The sequence below is a fragment of the Acanthopagrus latus genome, chromosome 21 (genome assembly GCF_904848185.1).
Source record: "Acanthopagrus latus isolate v.2019 chromosome 21, fAcaLat1.1, whole genome shotgun sequence".
Taxonomy (NCBI): domain Eukaryota; kingdom Metazoa; phylum Chordata; class Actinopteri; order Spariformes; family Sparidae; genus Acanthopagrus; species Acanthopagrus latus.
The window spans coordinates 21,317,714-21,338,440 of NC_051059.1; the positions used below are offsets into that span (position 1 = coordinate 21,317,714).

At 41.4% G+C, this 20,727-nt stretch overlaps 5 protein-coding genes across 26 annotated transcripts in view; 2 read left to right on the forward strand and 3 right to left on the reverse strand.

Annotated features, from left to right (window-relative positions):
* The window catches only part of mbnl1 (muscleblind-like splicing regulator 1), a 56,439-nt gene extending 54,185 nt beyond the window's left edge, over positions 1-2,254 (forward strand). For all 21 annotated transcript variants that reach the window (XM_037083979.1, XM_037083980.1, XM_037083982.1 and 18 more), the window contains one exon: positions 1-2,254. This exon is cut by the window's left edge and continues 1,467 nt beyond it. The gene's annotated coding sequence lies outside the window, so the exon portion shown is untranslated.
* Positions 2,255-4,202: 1,948 nt separating this feature from the next.
* LOC119011154 (ras-related protein Rap-2b-like) lies at positions 4,203-7,833 on the forward strand. The gene has a single exon (XM_037084057.1). The coding sequence runs from the start codon at positions 4,664-4,666 to the stop codon at positions 5,210-5,212; it is 549 nt and encodes a 182-aa protein (XP_036939952.1). The 5' UTR covers positions 4,203-4,663; the 3' UTR covers positions 5,213-7,833.
* A 4,535-nt stretch (positions 7,834-12,368) lies between these two features.
* On the reverse strand, positions 12,369-19,602 carry LOC119011152 (complement C1q-like protein 2). Of its 2 annotated transcripts, XM_037084055.1 has the most exons (4): positions 19,464-19,602; positions 13,193-13,303; positions 12,930-13,052; positions 12,369-12,817 (listed from the first exon to the last, which is right to left on the reverse strand). In XM_037084055.1, exons 1-4 carry the CDS (start codon positions 19,585-19,587, stop codon positions 12,537-12,539), a joined length of 639 nt encoding a protein of 212 aa, XP_036939950.1. In that variant the 5' UTR covers positions 19,588-19,602; the 3' UTR covers positions 12,369-12,536. The 2 variants fall into 2 exon arrangements, with proteins under 2 accessions (XP_036939950.1, XP_036939948.1); XM_037084053.1 differs by lacking the exons at positions 12,369-12,817; positions 12,930-13,052; positions 13,193-13,303 and adding exons at positions 17,724-18,922; positions 19,084-19,206 and having other exon boundaries at positions 19,347-19,602.
* Positions 14,457-15,563, reverse strand: LOC119011153 (complement C1q-like protein 2). Its single transcript, XM_037084056.1, has 3 exons — positions 15,290-15,563; positions 15,027-15,149; positions 14,457-14,865 (listed from the first exon to the last, which is right to left on the reverse strand). The coding sequence occupies exons 1-3, from the start codon at positions 15,528-15,530 to the stop codon at positions 14,585-14,587; spliced, it is 645 nt and encodes a 214-aa protein (XP_036939951.1). The 5' UTR covers positions 15,531-15,563; the 3' UTR covers positions 14,457-14,584.
* On the reverse strand, positions 15,699-17,570 carry LOC119011151 (complement C1q-like protein 2). The gene is made up of 3 exons (XM_037084052.1): positions 17,315-17,570; positions 17,052-17,174; positions 15,699-16,890 (listed from the first exon to the last, which is right to left on the reverse strand). The coding sequence occupies exons 1-3, from the start codon at positions 17,553-17,555 to the stop codon at positions 16,610-16,612; spliced, it is 645 nt and encodes a 214-aa protein (XP_036939947.1). The 5' UTR covers positions 17,556-17,570; the 3' UTR covers positions 15,699-16,609.
* Positions 19,603-20,727: the final 1,125 nt, after the last annotated feature.

The window sequence follows — 20,727 nt, forward strand, 5'->3', positions numbered from 1 at the left end:
GTAGATGTGACTACAGAAACCAAAGCACAGTTTTTTCCTCTCAATCACATTCACGAAGGGGGGGTTACAGAAGTCATCTCTCAAGAGGCTCATGCGATTAAGGAATTATCACCTCTCGTTCATCGGTCCGTTTCATGATCACGTCCCTCTTTTCTGTTCTTCACAGATGCGTGTAGTGTGTCTTTACCGATTGTAATGTACCTAACAAAGCCTTAGATTACAATTAATGGGTCTCGGCCCAATCAAATGTACTTCAATCACCATGCAGGTAAAGAACACCAATGATGTTTTATTGTTCTCTCACATGCCGCTTATGATCTCTCTCTCTTTTTTTTTGTTCTCTCTCTCTATGTAGAAGTAACAATTACTCTCTTAAATTTCATTGAACTTATGTGTTATGTACTACTTAAGGATTTGAATCTATTTGAGGTATGTAGTTGTAGATTTTTCTTTTTTTTGCCTTACTATATATTACTTGACAACATTGATATAGCCGTTGTAGATTTTTGAGGTAGTATGACATTCATAACTTTTTCAAACTATATAAATGATAATGTGTTGAGTCAGTTTTAAATATTCACTTCATTCATATAGCTGGATGTCTTTTTTTTTCATTTGATGTTACATTATCAGTTAATTCTGTCGATGAAAGACTTTTTGTGATACAAGGAACGAGATCAATTAAATCTCCGAGTAGACAAAGAAAAAAAAAACTAACGTTTTAACCGACTTAAAATTTTCCTTGTAACATGTAAAGATCATGTTTGAAAATATATTATATTGAAATATAGATCCATGTTTTAGAGTAAAAATTATTTTCTACTGTATCCATTTCAAAAGAAGATATGTACTTTTTGTTTGAATATTTCTTAAGTTTGCCCTGAATGTCAGGCCAAAACGAGCAGTGAGATAGACGGGTGTCTGGATGTTTTTTTTTTTTCGGAGAGGACAGTGAGATTAGGAGGCGAGGAAATAAAGCGAAGGGCTTTTTTCCCGCACCGGAGAAGTCTGAAATGCTGCAGATGATGAGTTCGAACCTAAGGGACGAAGGTTGACTTTTTGCACTTCTGTATATAGTCAAATGAACAGAGAAAAAAAATGTGTATCATATTGAGATATTATTTTGAATAAAAAAAGATCTATAATTATAAGGAATTTTGCTAGATTAATTTAAATTCTTAAAATTAGAAGACCAGCTAAAAAGAAAAAAAAATTGCTTGCAAAAGAAGGGCACTAGTTTCTTGGCCAATGCATTCAGAGAAAGCTATGCGCTTTTTGTCTTATTTTATCAGTGGCTAGTATCGCCAGGGAATGTTGTAGGGGAATACATATCCCCACGTCATGCTAACTCCACCTCCTCCTCCTGTAGGATGACATCTCCGATAATGTCCATATATCATTTGTTGGACTTGGTCACACAGTATTGCTGCTCCCATGGTACAGTCGACACATAAAAACCTATCGAAAAGATTTATATTCTATTATAGTTTGATTTGACTGCATGTAAAAGTACAAACATGTAAACAAAAAGAAACTGCGTAGTTATGTAAAGAACGATAACACACTCAGATTTACAGAATACACAATAATATGTTCTTCTTTTCTTTTCAAATTTATACGTACAGTAGATAACATCCACAGTGGGGAGAAATAATACTTCAGAAACAAGTCATCTTACTCTTGTGTGATACAATATTTTCCGATGCAAACATATTATTTAAAGAATGGTAAAAAAAAAAAAAAAACAGAAAAACAACAAAAAATATTAGCACTCATCCACCCCAGATACTTTTCTCATAGCCATATAATAATGACAGTGGACACTGACTCACAGGGAAGCTGTTCCTGCTATCATAGCTGTGCACTCAGCAGGTGAAGGCTCACCAAATGCGTATTTGGCAAATTAAGTCTCTGAAATGAATGTAACAGTCGCCGGTCAACGTGTTTTCTGACCTCCAGGCTGCTGTGTAGTCGCTACAGAACCAAAGCACCATTTTTTTCTCCAAAACCGCACGTTCAGCCTCAGCGGCTGCAACCGAGGTTCCTCTCTTCCCTGCTGAGGGCACATGTACACTTTGACTGCTTTTTACTTGTAAGTGCAACCACCGATTACGTATTTGCTAACAGTTGCCACACGATAATGTACTATTCTGTCTTCAGATTTGTTTATGCACATTTTATTGTTGCCATAATTGACTCTTGCTGTATGGATGAAAAAAATCTGAATAAAACAATATTTGATTTGCTCATGCAACACCTGTGTGTGGTCATTGCCTCCGCGTGGACTGTGGGAGTCGAGTCGGTGTAGAATTTGAGATATTCACAGCTTTACTTGAATTTGTGCGTTGATGCCCTTTTTGCTGAAGAATGTGTGACAGCTCGACGTGCGGAGACATATTTCCCATTATCGCCTCTGAACTTCAACCTCGCGAACAATTATCGTCACCTTGAGGGTTCAGAGCCAGCGAGACTGGAGCAGCTCCACGGAGACTGATGTGTGACAGATGTGCTCAGGGCGACTCTCACGAGATTGTGTGGATAATCTGGGTTAAAATGGATATAATGAAAAAAGTTAAATGAAGCCTGTGAAACATCACAGGGTCGCGTCAGATTACTCTGAAATGTAGATAGATAGATAGATAGATAGATAGATAGATAGATAGATGAGTGGTGAGGTAAGTGGAACATAAGGTGTAAGAGTAAAAGGTGCAGGTTTATGTACAGATGCAGGTTTATACAAATAACATGACAGTTTTTGTAATTAGGAACAAAACGCAGCCACAAAAAAAACAGACTTCAAATGTCTTTTTCTTTTTTTCCCTCTTTAACGTTTCAAAATATTTGTGATGCAAATAAGATGCTTTTTGCATATTCAGATCTTATATTTGCACTTGCAACACCAGAGGAGCACAAGTCCAACAACCTGTTTGTCAAAAGAGAATTAGTTAGCATGAAATGAGGTTTCATAATCTTAAAAGTGCCATATTTTAAAGTCATAGTCAAAAAATGCTGCAAGACAAATTGTGAGGCAGCATCACAGGAAACGTCACAGCTTCACCAGCAGTAAGTAAACATGACTCCCTGAAGAAAATAAGAGATAAGAATTAATAAGTAAGAGATTCAGTCAGAAACCTGCTGAAAACGCTGACTTTTAAAAATGCCTCTCTCTTGTTTCCTGCACAGACATGAGGTGAATACTGATTCCTAACACTCAGTTCAGTAACACTCCAGTGGTCCCCAAGCTCCCTGTTTGAACCACTAACTGCACAGCTAACTGAGCTAACTAGCTATGGGCAGTTACTTTTGTGATTTTCCGCCTCCTGTTTGTTTTGAAGTTGTTTTTGAAGCGAGACGATGCAGCTCACCGAGCAGTTTGACACGAAACTAGATGATATTTTACTTTATTTAGGAGAAACAGCAATTTTCTTGACTTTAAAAACGATCTTTCAAATTGACAACCAAAGCCAAACATGGCCGCCAACTGAAAATTGAAAACTACATTTTAAACAACTTTCTGGCACAACTCCAAACAAAAAACAATTATTTGTCTCTCTCCATCATTACCATATAAAGTGTTATTTATGAAATAAGGTCCCACTGGGTCCACTGGAAAGGGTGCGACTTCAGCTCTGTATGGAGATAAACTGAATAGTCAAGAAAGTCGCAGTTTGTCTTGATTAAAGTAAAACACCATCTAGTTTTGTGTGAACTACATCGTCTCCCTCGACAGGTTACCAACGCCAACATGGCCGCCAAGTGAGCACAGAAAACCACGAAAAAGATGAAAATCGCAATAAATCAGGCATTTAAACTTTATTGACTTGAAAAATGTACATTTAAACTGATAAAAACATTCGTGTAGTTCATGGTGGTTATTTGTCTCTCTCTGTTCACTACCATACAGAGGTTGTTTTTTTTTCTGAAATAAGATAATGTGATTATCACTTCACACCCACCAGCACCGTCACTGGACCATGAAGATAAACCGCATTATGAGTTAATGACTGACCTCATTAACATACATGCTCATGTATAATGATAATTAGAGGGACAGTGAGCGGCTGGAGAGCACTGTTGTCTGCGGGCACTGACCTGTGACGGTGTACATGAGGCCAGAGGTCAGTGTGTGTGTGTGTGTGTGTGTGTGTGTGTGTGTGTGTGTGTGTGTGTGTGTGGTCATCTGACTGCTGACTGCCTCGCTCTTTAAGGCGGCGGCTCCTTTAAGAAAACGGAACTGGAGCCTCTGCGCTTTGACGCGCGGAGGATGTGGGCAGGAAACGCCGCCGTGCAGCGAGAGCGCAGAGACGATCACGCTTCCCAGCAGCGTTGCACAATACAGTGCGATCAAAATGCGCTGTGACTCGGCCCGCTGATGTCCAGGAGCGGCCATTCTCCCCGGATCTCCACCCCGCGGCCCACACGCAGCAGCAGCAGCAGCAGGAGGAGGAGGAGGCGAGCAGGAGGATCCGCCGGCGTGGGATTTGTGCGCCGTCCGAGCGAGAGGAGAGCCTTCCCGGCCCGCTCGGGTTGAAAACATCGGGGCCGGTCAGCGGGTGGGAGAGGGAGAGGGAGAGGGAGCAGGCTTCGTCGCGGAAAAAGGAGGTGTCTGCCTTTTATTCCCCCCCGCCTCGGCTCCCCACCCTCCTCCTCCTCCTCCACAGCCATGAGGGAGTACAAAGTGGTTGTTTTGGGGTCGGGCGGAGTCGGCAAATCCGCGCTGACGGTCCAGTTCGTGACGGGCTCCTTCATCGAGAAGTACGACCCGACGATAGAGGATTTCTACAGGAAGGAGATCGAGGTGGACTCGTCCCCGTCCGTGCTGGAGATCCTGGACACGGCGGGGACCGAGCAGTTCGCCTCCATGCGCGACCTGTACATCAAGAACGGCCAGGGCTTCATCCTGGTCTACAGCCTGGTGAACCAGCAGAGCTTCCAGGACATCAAGCCGATGAGAGACCAGATCATCCGGGTGAAGCGGTACGAGCGGGTGCCCATGATCCTGGTGGGGAACAAGGTGGACCTGGAGGGGGAGAGAGAGGTGTCTTCCGGGGAGGGCAAGGCGCTGGCCCAGGACTGGAACTGCCCCTTCATGGAGACCTCAGCCAAAAACAAGGGGTCAGTCGACGAACTGTTCGCGGAGATCGTGAGACAGATGAACTACTCGACTGTTCCCAGTGGTGGAGACAAGTGCTGCTCGTGTGTCCTGCTCTAAAGACCCATCAGAACCGGTGCCAGAACCACCCAAGGGGGGTCTGATGTGGATCATCTTTTTCTAAGTTGTCCTGCAACAACAACAACAACAACAACAACAACAAAAGGACAACCACCCCTCTATCTCTTATCTTTCGCTCTCTCTGCTCACACTGTTGTCTTATTGTTGCACACAAGAATCGACGACGACAACAATCGATTATGTATTATAGTCTGGAAAAAAGTGTTTACATGACAAAGTACTTGAATGTTTTTTGAGGGGAGGGGGGGATTTTTTTTATATAGCTTTGTATATGACACTTCTCTGGAAATGTGCCTCAATGGGAATGTCTTATTGTGAAACCTAAGAGACAGCTGTTTTCTGCTTACTTCTGATCTTCTTCTTCTTCTTCTTCTTCTTCTTCTTCTTCTTCTTCTTCTTCTTCTTCTTTTTAATTTCTTTTCTGGTGGTATTTTAATCTGTTGAGTTGTACTGTTGCATCTTCTGGGCTGGGTCCATCTGTGGTGGAGAGCAGCGGCGGTGTTGGGGGTGTTGGGGGTGGCTGTCATTATGCCAAACTCCCTGTAGTCGGTCACCTGGAGGAGACCCTTGAAAGTGCTTCATAATCGCTCTCAAACGTATCAATCACCGCTCAAGCCTTTGCACAGGGTTCCTCAAGTCTCCAGCGGTTCATGTCGCCATCGATATCCCCCAAGACTCGCTCGGATGCTGTGTTTTGATGCTGTCGACTGTGTTGAAGTTGTGTTACGCCTACATATTTTTTTTTTCTTTATCCCCCCCCCCACACACTCCTCCTCCTCTTCCTCCTCTCCGGTCTGGTGAAAGTGGATTTATCATTGAACTTGCACTTAGCTGACGGTGTCCCCTCCTCAGTGTGCACAAAAAAAAAAAACAAGGACCTTTTTAGTGCATTGCATTGTCGCTGCATGGGGGCGGGAAGGGGGGCCGGCTGGGGAACGCCACGACCCACCAACCACCACCCCCCCATGTCAAGTGCCTTCCTCATTTAAAAAAAAACACAACAACAACAACAAAAAAAAACTCCTGTGACTGTGCCAACTGATGAGCCCTACTTCCTCTGCAGTGCGTCTTGATGGCAATCAGAACTTTATTCTTTTTTTCGTTTGTTTCGGTATCGTTTCAGTTGGTGTCACAGTGCAGAGAGAGCCTCCTCTGGTTTCACTGTCAGGAAGCTCGTAAACAGACGACCGGCTGCTTCAGGGTCAGATTCAGGCCGTTTCTTGAGGTACTAGTCCCAACAAGAACAACAGAGTTACTTTGACCTTTACTAGGATTATTGGTTCAGTGAATGGCAAGCCATGTCTGTATTCTTATTATTAATATTATTATAATTAATGTTATCTAGAGTTTTTTTGTTTTCTTTTCTAAAAATGTGACTTTTTTTGGCTCTTTGTTTTTGTTTTGTTTTTTCGACTTACCGTAATTGTTATTCTCCCTTTGGACAAAATCTTCTGCCATCCACCTGTCGGTTTAAAAGACTTGTAATACAAAAAAAAAGAAAAAAAAAAACGCATTTTACGTACTGCTGTGTGCTGTGCTTGTCTCTGATGATAACATAAAGTGTCTACTTCTTTTCTTTTAAACGTAGTACAAGAAGTTTCTGACCTTCGATGCCTCGATTTGACCCACAGAATGAAACCGTTTCTTAATGTCACCCGGTCGTATTCTGATGTATTCGTGCATTTAATGCTGAGGATGAATTGAAGAGTCTCAAAGTTAACTTAGTTTCACCATCGTCATGTTACTGCTATTAATCTTACACAGCCACAAATGGATATATTTCCTCATCGCCATGCATTATACAAACAGCTGTGTGTATAAATAGTAGTTTTAATTGTAAATTACTGTTGCTGCTTTACAGTTTTAGCACAGCAACAAGAAATCGACTGTCTTTAACGATAGATGGTTTAGGTGATATATGAAGGACAATCTCCAGATGTTTCCTAGGATTTTCTGCTACTTTCTGTTTCATATCAGTCACTGAATATCTTTGGAATACATGAAGTAAAGATGTCACAGTGAGGTCGAGGTCAGGGCCACACCTGTGTTAAGATGCAAAATGTCACATGATGGAAGCCCCTAGAGGCGAGTGAGAAAAAGATAACGGTGATCAAGTCTGATCTGAATTGATTGTATCTCCTCTTTTTATGACGCAAGAAATATGTGAAGAGAAAAAAAACAGTTCCTTAGTTTTTCCATTTGCCTCTGAGGGATTCCAAGGTTCCTCGATTACTGCACACAGTGTCACTCTGCCCACCGCTCTGCTCGGATTATGAAAATAATTAGGTGACCTAAATATTTAAAGAGGATTTTAACCCTTTAAAATAGCATAATGAGGAAGTCACATTATAGTGTTATTATTGTTTTATTTTCACTGGAAATACATGGTGGGCCAAATTACAAACCTTATGGTGGGCCAGCTTTGGCTCATGCGCCCCACTGTGGGCAGCCCTGGTCCAGGTATGTGTGAGTTATTTTGTTATTTAAGTCCTTTTCTTATCTCATACACTCAAAGATTAATTCATTACCAACTATTCTAACAATTGGTGTAATGCTTTTTATAAGGAAAAAAAGTAAAAACCCTCAGATTTCAGCTTATTTCATGTGAATATTTTTTCCCAACTCATCTGTGACAATAAACTAAATATCTTTGTGTTGTGGACAAAATAAGACTTATTCAAAACATTTGGCTGTTTTCCAACCAAACAGTGAATCAGTGCATTGAGAAAATAGTCAACAGATTAATCGACAGTGTTAGAAATTGTTAGTTGCAGCCCAAACTAATACTAAATCTTTTAACAAGTGAAATCTGGAATTCTCACACCAAGAAAAGCTGCAGCTCAACAGTGGAAGGGCTGCAACTAATTTACACTCTCGATGAATCTGTTGATTATTTTCTCGATCGATCGATTGGCTGTTCGGTCTGTGCCTGAAAATGTTGAGCCCAAGATAAGGTCATGAAAGGTTTTGTTTTGTCCACAACCTCAGAAACATTCAGTTTACTGTCACAGAGGAGGGAAGAAAACAAAACGTGTTCTTATTCAAGAAGCTGGAACTTGACTTTTGACGATTATGAAAAGAGGTGGTGATAAAAACGATTAACTCTTTCGTGACTCTCGTGGTCATCGTGCCCCATGTGAGTAAAAAAAAATAAAAACCCCGTCTCAGTCCAGCTGTTTGGGTAGTGGGTAGGGTTTCCAGTAAGTGTGTTTAGCTGGGGGAGAGCGGTTTCCCCTCATCCCGCCGCATGTTTTCTAGCCTGCGGCGTGGAGGACAGAGAGGGCTTTTTGTGTTCAATCAGCCATACATACTGTAGACTGGTATTTGGTGGGCCACTCCTCAGACGGGCCAATGAGCTGCCGCCTCTTACCGCAGAGATCCAAGGTCGGATAATAACTAAATTCAATCCAAGGGCGAGCTCGCATTATTCAGGTCCGAAAGTGAAGAAACCAGCCGAGCGATGTGTACTTTGTTTTCAAAATGACTATCTGCGGGAGCTGCGTTACATAGTAATCTATGAAACTATCACCAACTGTGTTCACCACCGCAAATGACTCTTAGCTTTATTCTGGTCATGTTAAACTCCCACACGCCCACTTCCTGTGAAACCCCACATCTGAGTTGTTGTTGTTCGGCTCATGCTCATTAAAAAAAAAGGTGCTAAACTCTAAAAAAAATTAATAAATAAATAAAAAGGTGGGAAAAAAAGTTCAATAAAAAAAAGATAATTTTTTTTTCAGAAGAGTTGACCTGTGAAATTAAGTTCCATCTGCTTTCTCCCCGGTTCGTAGAGATGTAAACAGAGTCAGTGTTTGTGTAAATACAATACACCATCTGAACGAGTACTCGTGAATGAAGAGGTGGCCCTGTTCGGTTATTTTAACTTCTCAAACAAAATCGATCCTGCAGCAACTCCTGTAGATCAGTAACGGACACACGAAGGTAAATGTTTCAAGCCGATTCAGTAAAGTAACTTACATTACCCCGAGAAGTGTACTTTTTGAGGTATTTGTACTTTACTTGAGTATCTATGTTTTGCACCACTTTATACTAATACTTCAAATCCACACATATGAGTGTGTTTACAGGTCTTGGGGTGTACACCTGCTCAGTGACCAAAAGTGGTACATAGATCCTTTTCTGGCTCCAGAGGAAGCTGCACTGATTTCCTCCAGTGATGTCATTAAATGGCCGAGTTGCATGGTGGGTAACGTAGGCGACGTGTTTTGAAAAGGAAGAACAGTGTGTGTGATAAAAAGGGCGATATCTCTGCTGCTGCTCTATTGATTTCTGCCAGTGTTGTAGGAGTTAGACCAGCGGGCTGCTTTTTCAAAATGGTGCATTTCATGTGGTCGCTATGATCTCTGGGAGAGATTCACAGAGTGAGGAAGAAGGCCGGCGACTAAACATAACACGAATAAAACTTTAAACTCACACCACCTCGTCTGTCAGCATTTCTGCCCGGGTCACGTAGATATGAAGACATCAACTTCCATGATCCCACAGTGCCGATCTGCTTCATTTTGATTTGATATAGTGAACACTAGTGGCAGAAGTTACATACCGCGCATTCAAGGGACTTAAAAGAGTTTTACAGATATCAGAGAGGATCCTGATGAAGCGCTGTTGTCTTTCACCAGGGCCGCAAAAACGGGTTTGCATACTCACATCGTATTTTTCCGCCCACGCTGATGTTACGCCTGCAGGGCTTCAGGTCGTATGACCCGTCAAGCGTGTCACTGCGGTGGTTTCCCGAGTTCGCCTCGCATTTACAGTCATGTACAGTGTTTACGTGACGGCTGCGTATAACTCCTGAGCGTTTCTACATCATCGGAGATCACAAAGGTGCCGTGCTGCTGGTTTACAGAAGGATACTTTAACAGACACACGTGGAAAACAATGGTAACTGTACTCAACTTAACCCGAATTCAGTTTTAAAAGCACTTTACACACAACACAGGGGATCCAAAAACTGGTAACTGACCCTACACTTAATCCCAAATTTCACAGGCTGTGTGACACACAACGTGTGGAATAAATGCCAGCTAAAAGCTATTTTTTTTGCTTACGTGCTACAACATTTAACCTGCGAGGTCTTACGCCTCGACATTATCATTTCTCTGCATGCAGATCTATGGACCACGTCTCAGCTGCTGCGTTGGGCTGTCTTCAGTGTTCGGAGGAAAGGAAGGGTGGTTTATAGGGCACTTCCTGTGTTGCGGTAACTTCACCTCACATCTGTGAAATGTTGAAACAGACGCGTAGTTCCTCTTCAACGGTTAGAAATAAATGGTTTGCGTTGTCAAAGCCTGTCCTCTTGGGTGCCCATGACACAGGACATGACCGCCGCTGTGCAACGCTCCGAGAAGTGTGTCCCTCATTCTTTCCTTCATGAGCCAACACCCCCACATACAGAGAACTATCAAAGTAAGAATGAAGCACTTGATGGAAAATGAAGGAGAACGACGGGGAGGGGAGAGGATGAATAGATTTCACTTGTGTGGCTGCTCTGCACGCAGCGACTCCGTGTGATCTGATTTGAGAAAAGAGACGCCAGGACGATCATATGACACCAATTTACAGCAGTTGATACAGCCGGTTATCTATTAGACAGCCAGAGAGAGGAGCAGCTGCATTCAAGGGATCATCTATATTCCTTCAAAACACTGCGGACACCTCTTCCCATACATGTATTATTGATAAACCACTGAACCACGTGAGCTCTATGCACACATGGTAACGGCCTCACCGTGTGAAGGCCTCTATATGAACCACTCTGACATTATCGTCAGCATCATTCTAGTTTGAATTTTATTCCACTTACAGGGGGAATAACAAATGGGCAGTGAAGGTGTCAGCCTCATGGTGGAGACATAGGAAAACTTCTACAACTTTTCCTAATGCGTCCGCATGAGGTCGAAATTGACTTCAATCGGTCGTATTGTTGGTAATCACACCAAAAAACTACCACTCACTGCTCATGAAAAACAACATCATGAGACAGGTAACGTTTTAAAGTTTAACACAAGGCAACCGTCATGTCGTTTGTAGACATTTTAATGCAGAATTTTTTTGTCTCATATCATATCTTTAATGGCCGGCGAAGGTGCTGTGTTTATTGTCGTTGTCATAAATCCAGGTGTTTAACCAGAGCCTCGTGTACATCTGGTCTCCCACTTCAAGCTGCCAGCTGCATGGTTGTACACTGTAACCATCTGCACTCCATTCTTCATGAGGTCTAGCTGACACATTATGGCCAGAGAAGCTGAAGTAGTAGACTCCTCTGACTGGAGCGGTGAAAATACCTGTGGAGGATCAACAGAGAGAATCACTGTGTACAGCAGCTGCTGTGCTTTGCATTCAATCCTGATGAACCCAAATATCTATGAATGAGCCTGTGTTTGCGTAGACGTCCTTGTAGGTCAGTGTGATCTCAGTGTTAAAGGGTCCAATATTTCCAACATTGCCGGTAGATGCTTCAAACGCCACCTGGTTACCTTGAGAGGTCACACGAGAGCTGGAGGTTATCATGTTTACTTTGATTCATCAAACCTGAAGCAGCCTGTGGAACAGTCTGACAACGATGCACGCACAAACACACAATAAACCCCTTCGGCTTTGTTACAGGACGTTCTTACCTCGGACCTCTCCCCTCATCTCCTCTAACTGTTTCTCAGTGTTTCTCAGTTTGGCCTCCAGGTCTCTTAAAATGACGACTAGATGCCAATAATTCTGGCTCCCTGTAACATCATGACAACAGACAGAAGCTTGCTCAACGTTTGTGCCATCGTCCTCTTCTGCTTGCTGATCCAGCTGCTGGACTTCAGCCACACAAAGATAGAAGAGGGACGGAATCAACACAACCAGTAAAGTCTTCATCTTTCAGCTGCTTCTGTTTGTCTCCATCAGCTCTCCACACCCGGCTTTATATATGACACAGGGATGGAAATACCCCTTGGATTTACTTGAGAATGAAAGGCTGTTTTGTTCTGATGGACCAGAACAAAGGAGTTATTATAAGGGATATGATCAGATATGATGAACTGTTAACTTAGAATCTAAACTGGGTTTTGCAATTTATATAAAATCATATCCTGATTTTAACTTGTGTGAAATGAAAAGCAAATATTCTGAGTTTGAGGTCATTGTACCTTTATTGATATGAAGCACTTGAAGGAAGACATACGATCAGTGAATGTACATGTTTTATTTTCCCGCAATCATTGTTAACACTTTTTATTTACATTGATTTGATTTCTTAACTTGTTTTCATCAAGACTTTCTTATTTTTATTTGACCTCACTCACAGAGGGAATAACAAATGGCCAATGAAGGTGCTGTGGTTGTTGCTGTTGTCATAAATCCAGGTGTGTGCCCTCAGTCTCATGTACACCTGGTCTCCTGCTTGAAGCCGCAGAGTCATGCCGTTGGTTGCTGTCTCGTAGCGGTTTCCAGCTACGTGGTTGTACACTGTAACCATCTGCACTCCATTCTTCATGAGCCGCAGCCCCATTGGTCTAGTTGATATATTATGGCCAGAGAAGCTGAAGTAGTAGACTCCTCTGACTGGAGCGGTGAAAATACCTGTGGAGGATCAACAGAGAGAACCACATCATTGAGTACAGTAGCTGCTGTGCTTTGGATTTCATCCGGAGTAACCTAAATATCTATAAATATATAAATACAGTTAGATTACCTGTTGCAGGGTTGTATGAGCCTGTGTTTGTGTAGACGTCCCTGTAGACCAGTGTGATCTCAGTGTTAAAGGGTCCAGTATGTCCAACGTTACCAATAGATGCTCCGAATGCCACCTGGGTACCTTGAGGAGTCACATGAGAGCTGGAGGTTATTATAATGTTGATTTTGTTCAACTAGACCTGAAACAACCTGAACAACATAAAACAATACAAACAAAAAGACAGAAGAAAAACCTGTAGTGTAGTTACAGGATGTTCTTACGTCGGATCAGATCTTCTAATTGTTTCTCAGTGTTTCTCAGTCTGGCCTCCTGTTCTCTTAAGGTGACAACAAGTTGGCAATAGTTTTTCTGGCTCCCCGTCACGTCTCCACCACAGACAGAAGCTTGCTCGACGGATTTGTTAAAAAAAAATTCATGTGTACAAAGCTGAGTCCAACAAAACTTAAAGCACTGTAATGCAAAAATAATAAAAAGTGAATAACATGTTCATTGTTTTTTACATATACTAAAAAGAAAACAATGCATTATACATTATAAGACAATATATTTAATTTTATATCACACCGACTTCATTTTGTTATGTAAATAAGTTTATTTACATATAAAATATGTTTCAGCAACATGTTTTAAACAAACAAGGTGGGACAGGGGCAACAAAAGAAAGACAGAAAACGATTCGAGGAAGTCTCCAGGTAAAAACTCTTATTGGTAACAGGTGGTTGTATCATGATTGGGTATGAAAGTGTTATCACTCAGAAGCCTGACGTTCACGTGCAAGGATTCACATGATTGTTGAAGGCTTGTAGAAAACGTGCCCCTCTTATCTTAATATCACTTACAAAGACATTATAAAGAGGAAGATCTTGTAATTTGCATTCTCTGAATCAATGATTAATCAATTTTGATAGCGGCGCTTTATCGTGGCCCTAAAATAACGTAGAACAGAAAAACAAGTTGTAGAATATTATAACAATTTAACTGAGACATTACAGGATGATGGTTGTTAGTCTTTAAGACTGAGTGAGGACATTTGCACATGACTGACCAAAGTGTCAAACAATAGACATTAATTCTGTGTCAGAATGGACAGAAAAAAAGAGGGCAGATATGTTTTTTAATGTTAGGCAACCTTTGGTTAGAGTAAATACAGATTTTGCTAAAATGTGGAAGTTCAGAACTGACAAAATCATTTAAACCAGCTGAAACAAACTCTATATGTGTGTCAGAAAAATCAAATTTGGTTTCACATTTAGATAACAATTGTGTCTTTAAGTGAACTTATACCAAATTATGATTTCAGATGAATGACAGTTTGTAGTTATATTCTAATGATGGCAGGGATTTTTTCAGTCTTGAGTCGCACTGCATGCATTTATAAAGGCAAACATATTATCAATGAATACACTTTTTTTTTTAGTTTTCCCAATCATGATATGGATTTCTCTTAACCTGCATATTTTTTTTAAGTTAACACTGATTCAGATTTCCCGAGCTGCCTTCATCAACACTAATCAGGCAGATCACAACTTTATGAGCCAGTTGTGGGGCTGTTTATCCATCACCTGCAGCAATGATTACCACCATGACCCCATTACCTGTTCCTCCTGATTTAAACCCTGCTCTCTTTTATTTATGTTTTACTTGATTTTAACTTACAGAGGAAATAGCAGATAGCCAATGAAGGTGCCGTGTTTATTGCCATTATCAAAAATCCAGGTGTTTCGCTGGAGTCTCACGTACACCTGGTCTCCAACATCGAGCTGCAGAGTCATGCCGTTGGTTGCTGTCTCATGGCGGTTTCCAGCTGGATGGTTGGCAATATGAATCATTGTCTCTCCATTCTTCATCAGAAACAGCCACATTGATCTAGTTGATATATTATGGCCAGAGAAGCTGAAGTAGTAGACTCCTCTGACTGGAGCGGTGAAAATACCTGTGGGTGATCAACAGAGAGAATTACATTTTGCAACACCTTATTTGAGCCGACTCAGTCTTCATAAACTTTATCATAAACATGCTCAGCTTTCTTAACTCAAGTCTGTGTTCTGTGTCTGGATCCAAAGCCGTCACTGGTTAAAAGAAAGGCAAGTTTACCTGTTCCAGGGTTGTATGAGCCGCTGTTTGAGAAGACATTCTTGTAGACCAGTGTGATCTCAGTGTTGAAGGGTCCAATATTTCCATCAATGCCAAGAGATGCTCCGAATGCCACCCGGTTACCTTGAGGGGTCACATGAGAGCTGGAGGTTATTATAATGTTGACTTTGTTCAACTAGACCTGAAACAACCTGAACAACATGAAACAATACAAACACAAAGACAGAAGAAAAACCTGTAGTGTAGTTACAGGGTGTTCTTACCTCGGACCTCTCCTCTCAGATCTTCTAATTGTTTCTCAGTGTTTCTCAGTTTGGCCTCCAGTTCTCTTAAGATGACAACAAGTTGGCCCTTTGTCCTGCTCCCCGTCACGTCTCCACCACAGACAGAAGCTTGCTCGACGTCTGTGCCATTGTCCTCCTCTGCTCGTTGATCCAGCTGCTGGACTTCAGCCACACAAAGATAGAAGAGGGACGGAATCAACACAACCAGTGAGGTCTTCATCTTTCAGCTGCTTCTGTTTGTCTCCATCAGCTCTCCACACTTTGCTTTATATACCACACGAAGTAGGAAATGTCCCTGAATGTAGTGGAGAAGGCAGGGCTGTTTTCTTCTGATGAACCAGATTGAGTCATGATAAGGTTCGTAATAATTCACATCCAGATAACATCCAGCTATCCAAATAAGTTTATTTACATATAAAATATGTTTCAGCAACATGTTTTAAACAAACAAGGTGGGACAGGGGCAACAAAAGAAAGACAGAAAACGATTCGAGGAAGTCTCCAGGTAAAAACTCTTATTGGTAACAGGTGGTTGTATCATGATTGGGTATGAAAGTGTTATCACTCAGAAGCCTGACGTTCACGTGCAAGGATTCACATGATTGTTGAAGGCTTGTAGAAAACGTGCCCCTCTTATCTTAATATCACTCACAAAGACATTATAAAAAGGAAATTCTTGTAATTCTCTGAATTAATGATTAATTAACTTGGATAGTGGTGCTTTATTGTGGCCCTAAAATAACGTAGAACAGAAAAACAAGCAGTAAAATATTATCACAATGTAACTGAGACATTACAGGATGATGGTTGTTAGTCTTTAAGACTGAGTGAGGACATTTGCACATGACTGACCAAAGTGTCAAACAATAGACATTAATTCTGTGTCAGAATGGACAGAAAAAAAGAGGGCAGATATGTTTTTTAATGTTAGGCAACCTTTGGTTAGAGTAAATACAGATTTTGCTAAAATGTGGAAGTTCAGAACTGACAAAATCATTTAAACCAGCTGAAACAAACTCTATATGTGTGTGCAGATACTGTAGACCAGAATGTAAATTAAAAAAAACACTTACTTCCAAAAGTTCAAGTAAAATTCTATCAACAAATAGTTTTCAGTTTCAACTCAGTAGATAAGATAACTGCCTTCATCAACACTGATCAGGCAGATCACAACTTTATGAGCCAGTTGTGGGGCTGTTTATCCATCACCTGCAGCAATGATTACCACCATGACCCCATTACCTGTTCCTCCTGATTTAAACCCTGCTCTCTTTTATTTATGTTTTACTTGATTTTAACTTACAGAGGAAATAGCAGATAGCCAATGAAGGTGCCGTGTTTATTGCCATTATCAAAAATCCAGGTGTTTCGCTGGAGTCTCACGTACACCTGGTCTCCAACATCGAGCTGCAGAGTCATGCCGTTGGTTGCTGTCTCATGGCGGTTTCCAGCTGGATGGTTGGCAATATGAATCATTGTCTCTCCGTTCTTCATCAGAAACAGCCACATTGATCTAGTTGATATATTATGGCCAGAGAAGCTGAAGTAGTAGACTCCTCTGACTGGAGCGGTGAAAATACCTGTGGGTGATCAACAGAGAGAATTACATTTTGCAACACCTTATTTGAGCCGACTCAGTCTTCATAAACTTTATCATAAACATGCTCAGCTTTCTTAACTCAAATCTGTGTTCTGTGTCTGGATCCAAAGCCGTCACTGGTTAAAAGAAAGGCAAGTTTACCTGTTCCAGGGTTGTATGAGCCGCTGTTTGAGAAGACATTCTTGTAGACCAGTGTGATCTCAGTGTTGAAGGGTCCAATATTTCCATCAATGCCAAGAGATGCTCCGAATGCCACCCGGTTACCTTGAGGGGTCACATGAGAGCTGGAGGTTATTATAATGTTGACTTTGTTCAACTAGACCTGAAACAACCTGAACAACATGAAACAATACAAACACAAAGACAGAAGAAAAACCTGTAGTGTAGTTACAGGGTGTTCTTACCTCGGACCTCTCCTCTCAGATCTTCTAATTGTTTCTCAGTGTTTCTCAGTTTGGCCTCCAGTTCTCTTAAGATGACAACAAGTTGGCCGTTTGTCCTGCTCCCCGTCACGTCTCCACCACAGACAGAAGCTTGCTCGACGTTTCTGCCATCGTCCTCCACTGCTCGTTGATCCAGCTGCTGGACTTCAGCCACACAAAGATAGAAGAGGGACGGAATCAACACAACCAGTGAGGTCTTCATCTTTCAGCTGCTTCTGTTTGTCTCCATCAGCTCTCCACACTTTGCTTTATATACCACACGAAGTAGGAAATGTCCCTGAATGTAGTGGAGAAGGCAGGGCTGTTTTCTTCTGATGAACCAGATTGAGTCATGATAAGGTTCGTAATAATTCACATCCAGATAACATCCAGCTATCCAAATAAGTTTATTTACATATAAAATATGTTTCAGCAACATGTTTTAAACAAACAAGGTGGGACAGGGGCAACAAAAGAAAGACAGAAAACGATTCGAGGAAGTCTCCAGGTAAAAACTCTTATTGGTAACAGGTGGTTGTATCATGATTGGGTATGAAAGTGTTATCACTCAGAAGCCTGACGTTCACGTGCAAGGATTCACATGATTGTTGAAGGCTTGTAGAAAACGTGCCCCTCTTATCTTAATATCACTCACAAAGACATTATAAAGAGGAAGATCTTGTAATTTGCATTCTCTGAATCAATGATTAATCAATTTTGATAGCGGTGCTTTATCGTGGCCCTAAAATAACGTAGAACAGAAAAACAAGTTGTAGAATATTATAACAATGTAACTGAGACATTACAGGATGATGGTTGTTAGTCTTTAAGACTGAGTGAGGACATTTGCACATGACTGACCAAAGTGTCAAACAATAGACATTAATTCTGTGTCAGAATGGACAGAAAAAAAGAGGGCAGATATGTTTTTTAATGTTAGGCAACCTTTGGTTAGAGTAAATACAGATTTTGCTAAAATGTGGAAGTTCAGAACTGACAAAATCATTTAAACCAGCTGAAACAAACTCTATATGTGTGTGCAGATACTGTAGACCAGAATGTAAATTAAAAAAAAACACTTACTTCCAAAAGTTCAAGTAAAATTCTATCAACAAATAGTTTTCAGTTTCAACTCAGTAGATAAGATAACTGCCTTCATCAACACTGATCAGGCAGATCACAACTTTATGAGCCAGTTGTGGGGCTGTTTATCCATCACCTGCAGCAATGATTACCACCATGACCCCATTACCTGTTCCTCCTGATTTAAACCCTGCTCTCTTTTATTTACGTTTTACTTGATTTTAACTTACAGAGGAAATAGCAGATAGCCAATGAAGGTGCCGTGTTTATTGCCATTATCAAAAATCCAGGTGTTTCGCTGGAGTCTCACGTACACCTGGTCTCCAACATCGAGCTGCAGAGTCATGCCGTTGGTTGCTGTCTCATGGCGGTTTCCAGCTGGATGGTTGGCAATATGAATCATTGTCTCTCCGTTCTTCATCAGAAACAGCCACATTGATCTAGTTGATATATTATGGCCAGAGAAGCTGAAGTAGTAGACTCCTCTGACTGGAGCGGTGAAAATACCTGTGGGTGATCAACAGAAAGAATTACATTTTGCAACACCTTATTTGAGCCGACTCAGTCTTCTTTAACTTTATCATAAACATGCTCAGCTTTCTTAACTCAAGTCTGTGTTCTGTGTCTGGATCCAAAGCCGTCACTGGTCAAAAGAAAGGCAAGTTTACCTGTTCCAGGGTTGTATGAGCCGCTGTTTGAGAAGACATTCTTGTAGACCAGTGTGATCTCAGTGTTGAAGGGTCCAATATTTCCATCAATGCCAAGAGATGCTCCGAATGCCACCCGGTTACCTTGAGGGGTCACATGAGAGCTGGAGGTTATTATAATGTTGACTTTGTTCAACTAGACCTGAAACAACCTGAACAACATGAAACAATACAAACACAAAGACAGAAGAAAAACCTGTAGTGTAGTTACAGGGTGTTCTTACCTCGGACCTCTCCTCTCAGATCTTCTAATTGTTTCTCAGTGTTTCTCAGTTTGGCCTCCAGTTCTCTTAAGATGACAACAAGTTGGCTGTTTGTCCTGCTCCCCGTCACGTCTCCACCACAGACAGAAGCTTGCTCGACGTCTGTGCCATTGTCCTCCTCTGCTCGTTGATCCAGCTGCTGGACTTCAGCCACGCTAAGGTAAAAGAGAGACAAAGTCAACACAGCCACTGAGATCTTCATCTTTAAGCTTCATCTGCTTGTCTCAACTCTCCCCACTCTGCTTTTTATGTCGCACGGAGAAGGAAATAAGATTGTTTTTCCCCCCCCCAGAAGCTAAAAAAACGTGTTAATCTTGTTTTTGTTTTTTCCTCCATTTCTTACGCTTGTCTGCCTCAGTTTCGAAAACAATAAAAAGTTAAACAATGGGCCACTTACAAGGACACATTGCGTGAGTTTCGTGAACTAGGTGTCAACAGTGATGATACTTGGCTCAAGATTTTTGCACACGGTTGACCACAGTGTATGAGTTGTATGAGCCTGTGTTTGAGTAGACATTGTTGTAGATCAGTGTGATATCAGTGTTAAAGGGTCCAATATTTCCATCAAGGCCGGTAGATGCTCCAAACGCCATCTGGTTACCTTGAGAGGTCATCAGATCTTCTGGTAGAGAGGAGTGATAAAGTCGACACAGCCACTGAGGTCTTCATCTTACAGTTCCTTCTGTGTGTCTTGATCAGCTCTCCACACTTTGCTTCATATACCACCCCAAGAAGGAAATGTCCTTGAATTTGGCAGAACATGAAAGGCTTTTTATTTCTAACCATTCAGAACAAAGAAGTTATGATCACGTATATGATAATTGGGTCGCTGAACAAAGGCTTGTTTGTTTTGTTTTATCACCTCTGGTCAGCAAATCAAAGATTATTTACAACATTTCACCCTCTGGGAACTGTGAATATCTGTCTAAGACCTCATGATGATCCTTTAAATAGTTGGCAGGATTAACCTGATTGGTGCTAGAGTAAAAGTCTGAGAATAAAGGCTGACCACTAAAAACTACAGCACCCGGCTGTTTTGCAAATTGTTTAGCATTTTTAAAAATCTCCATATTCGTCATCCATGTCAATTATTGCAAAAGTAATTCACATACATTTATATTTGGTCACAGATGATGTTTTCATACTTATTAACGTGAGTTCAGATGGTAATACACCTAAAAGAATGCATTTTGGTTCCAGTGCCTGTTTCAGTTATGTTTTTATGATTATAAATGAGTGTTTTTTAGGCCACCTGTTTTGCCCTTTAACTTGTGCAGTATCTGTCTTATCTATGAAGTCGTTATCAAAGGTAGAGCCAGCTCTGTTTTACATCCTGACCCCC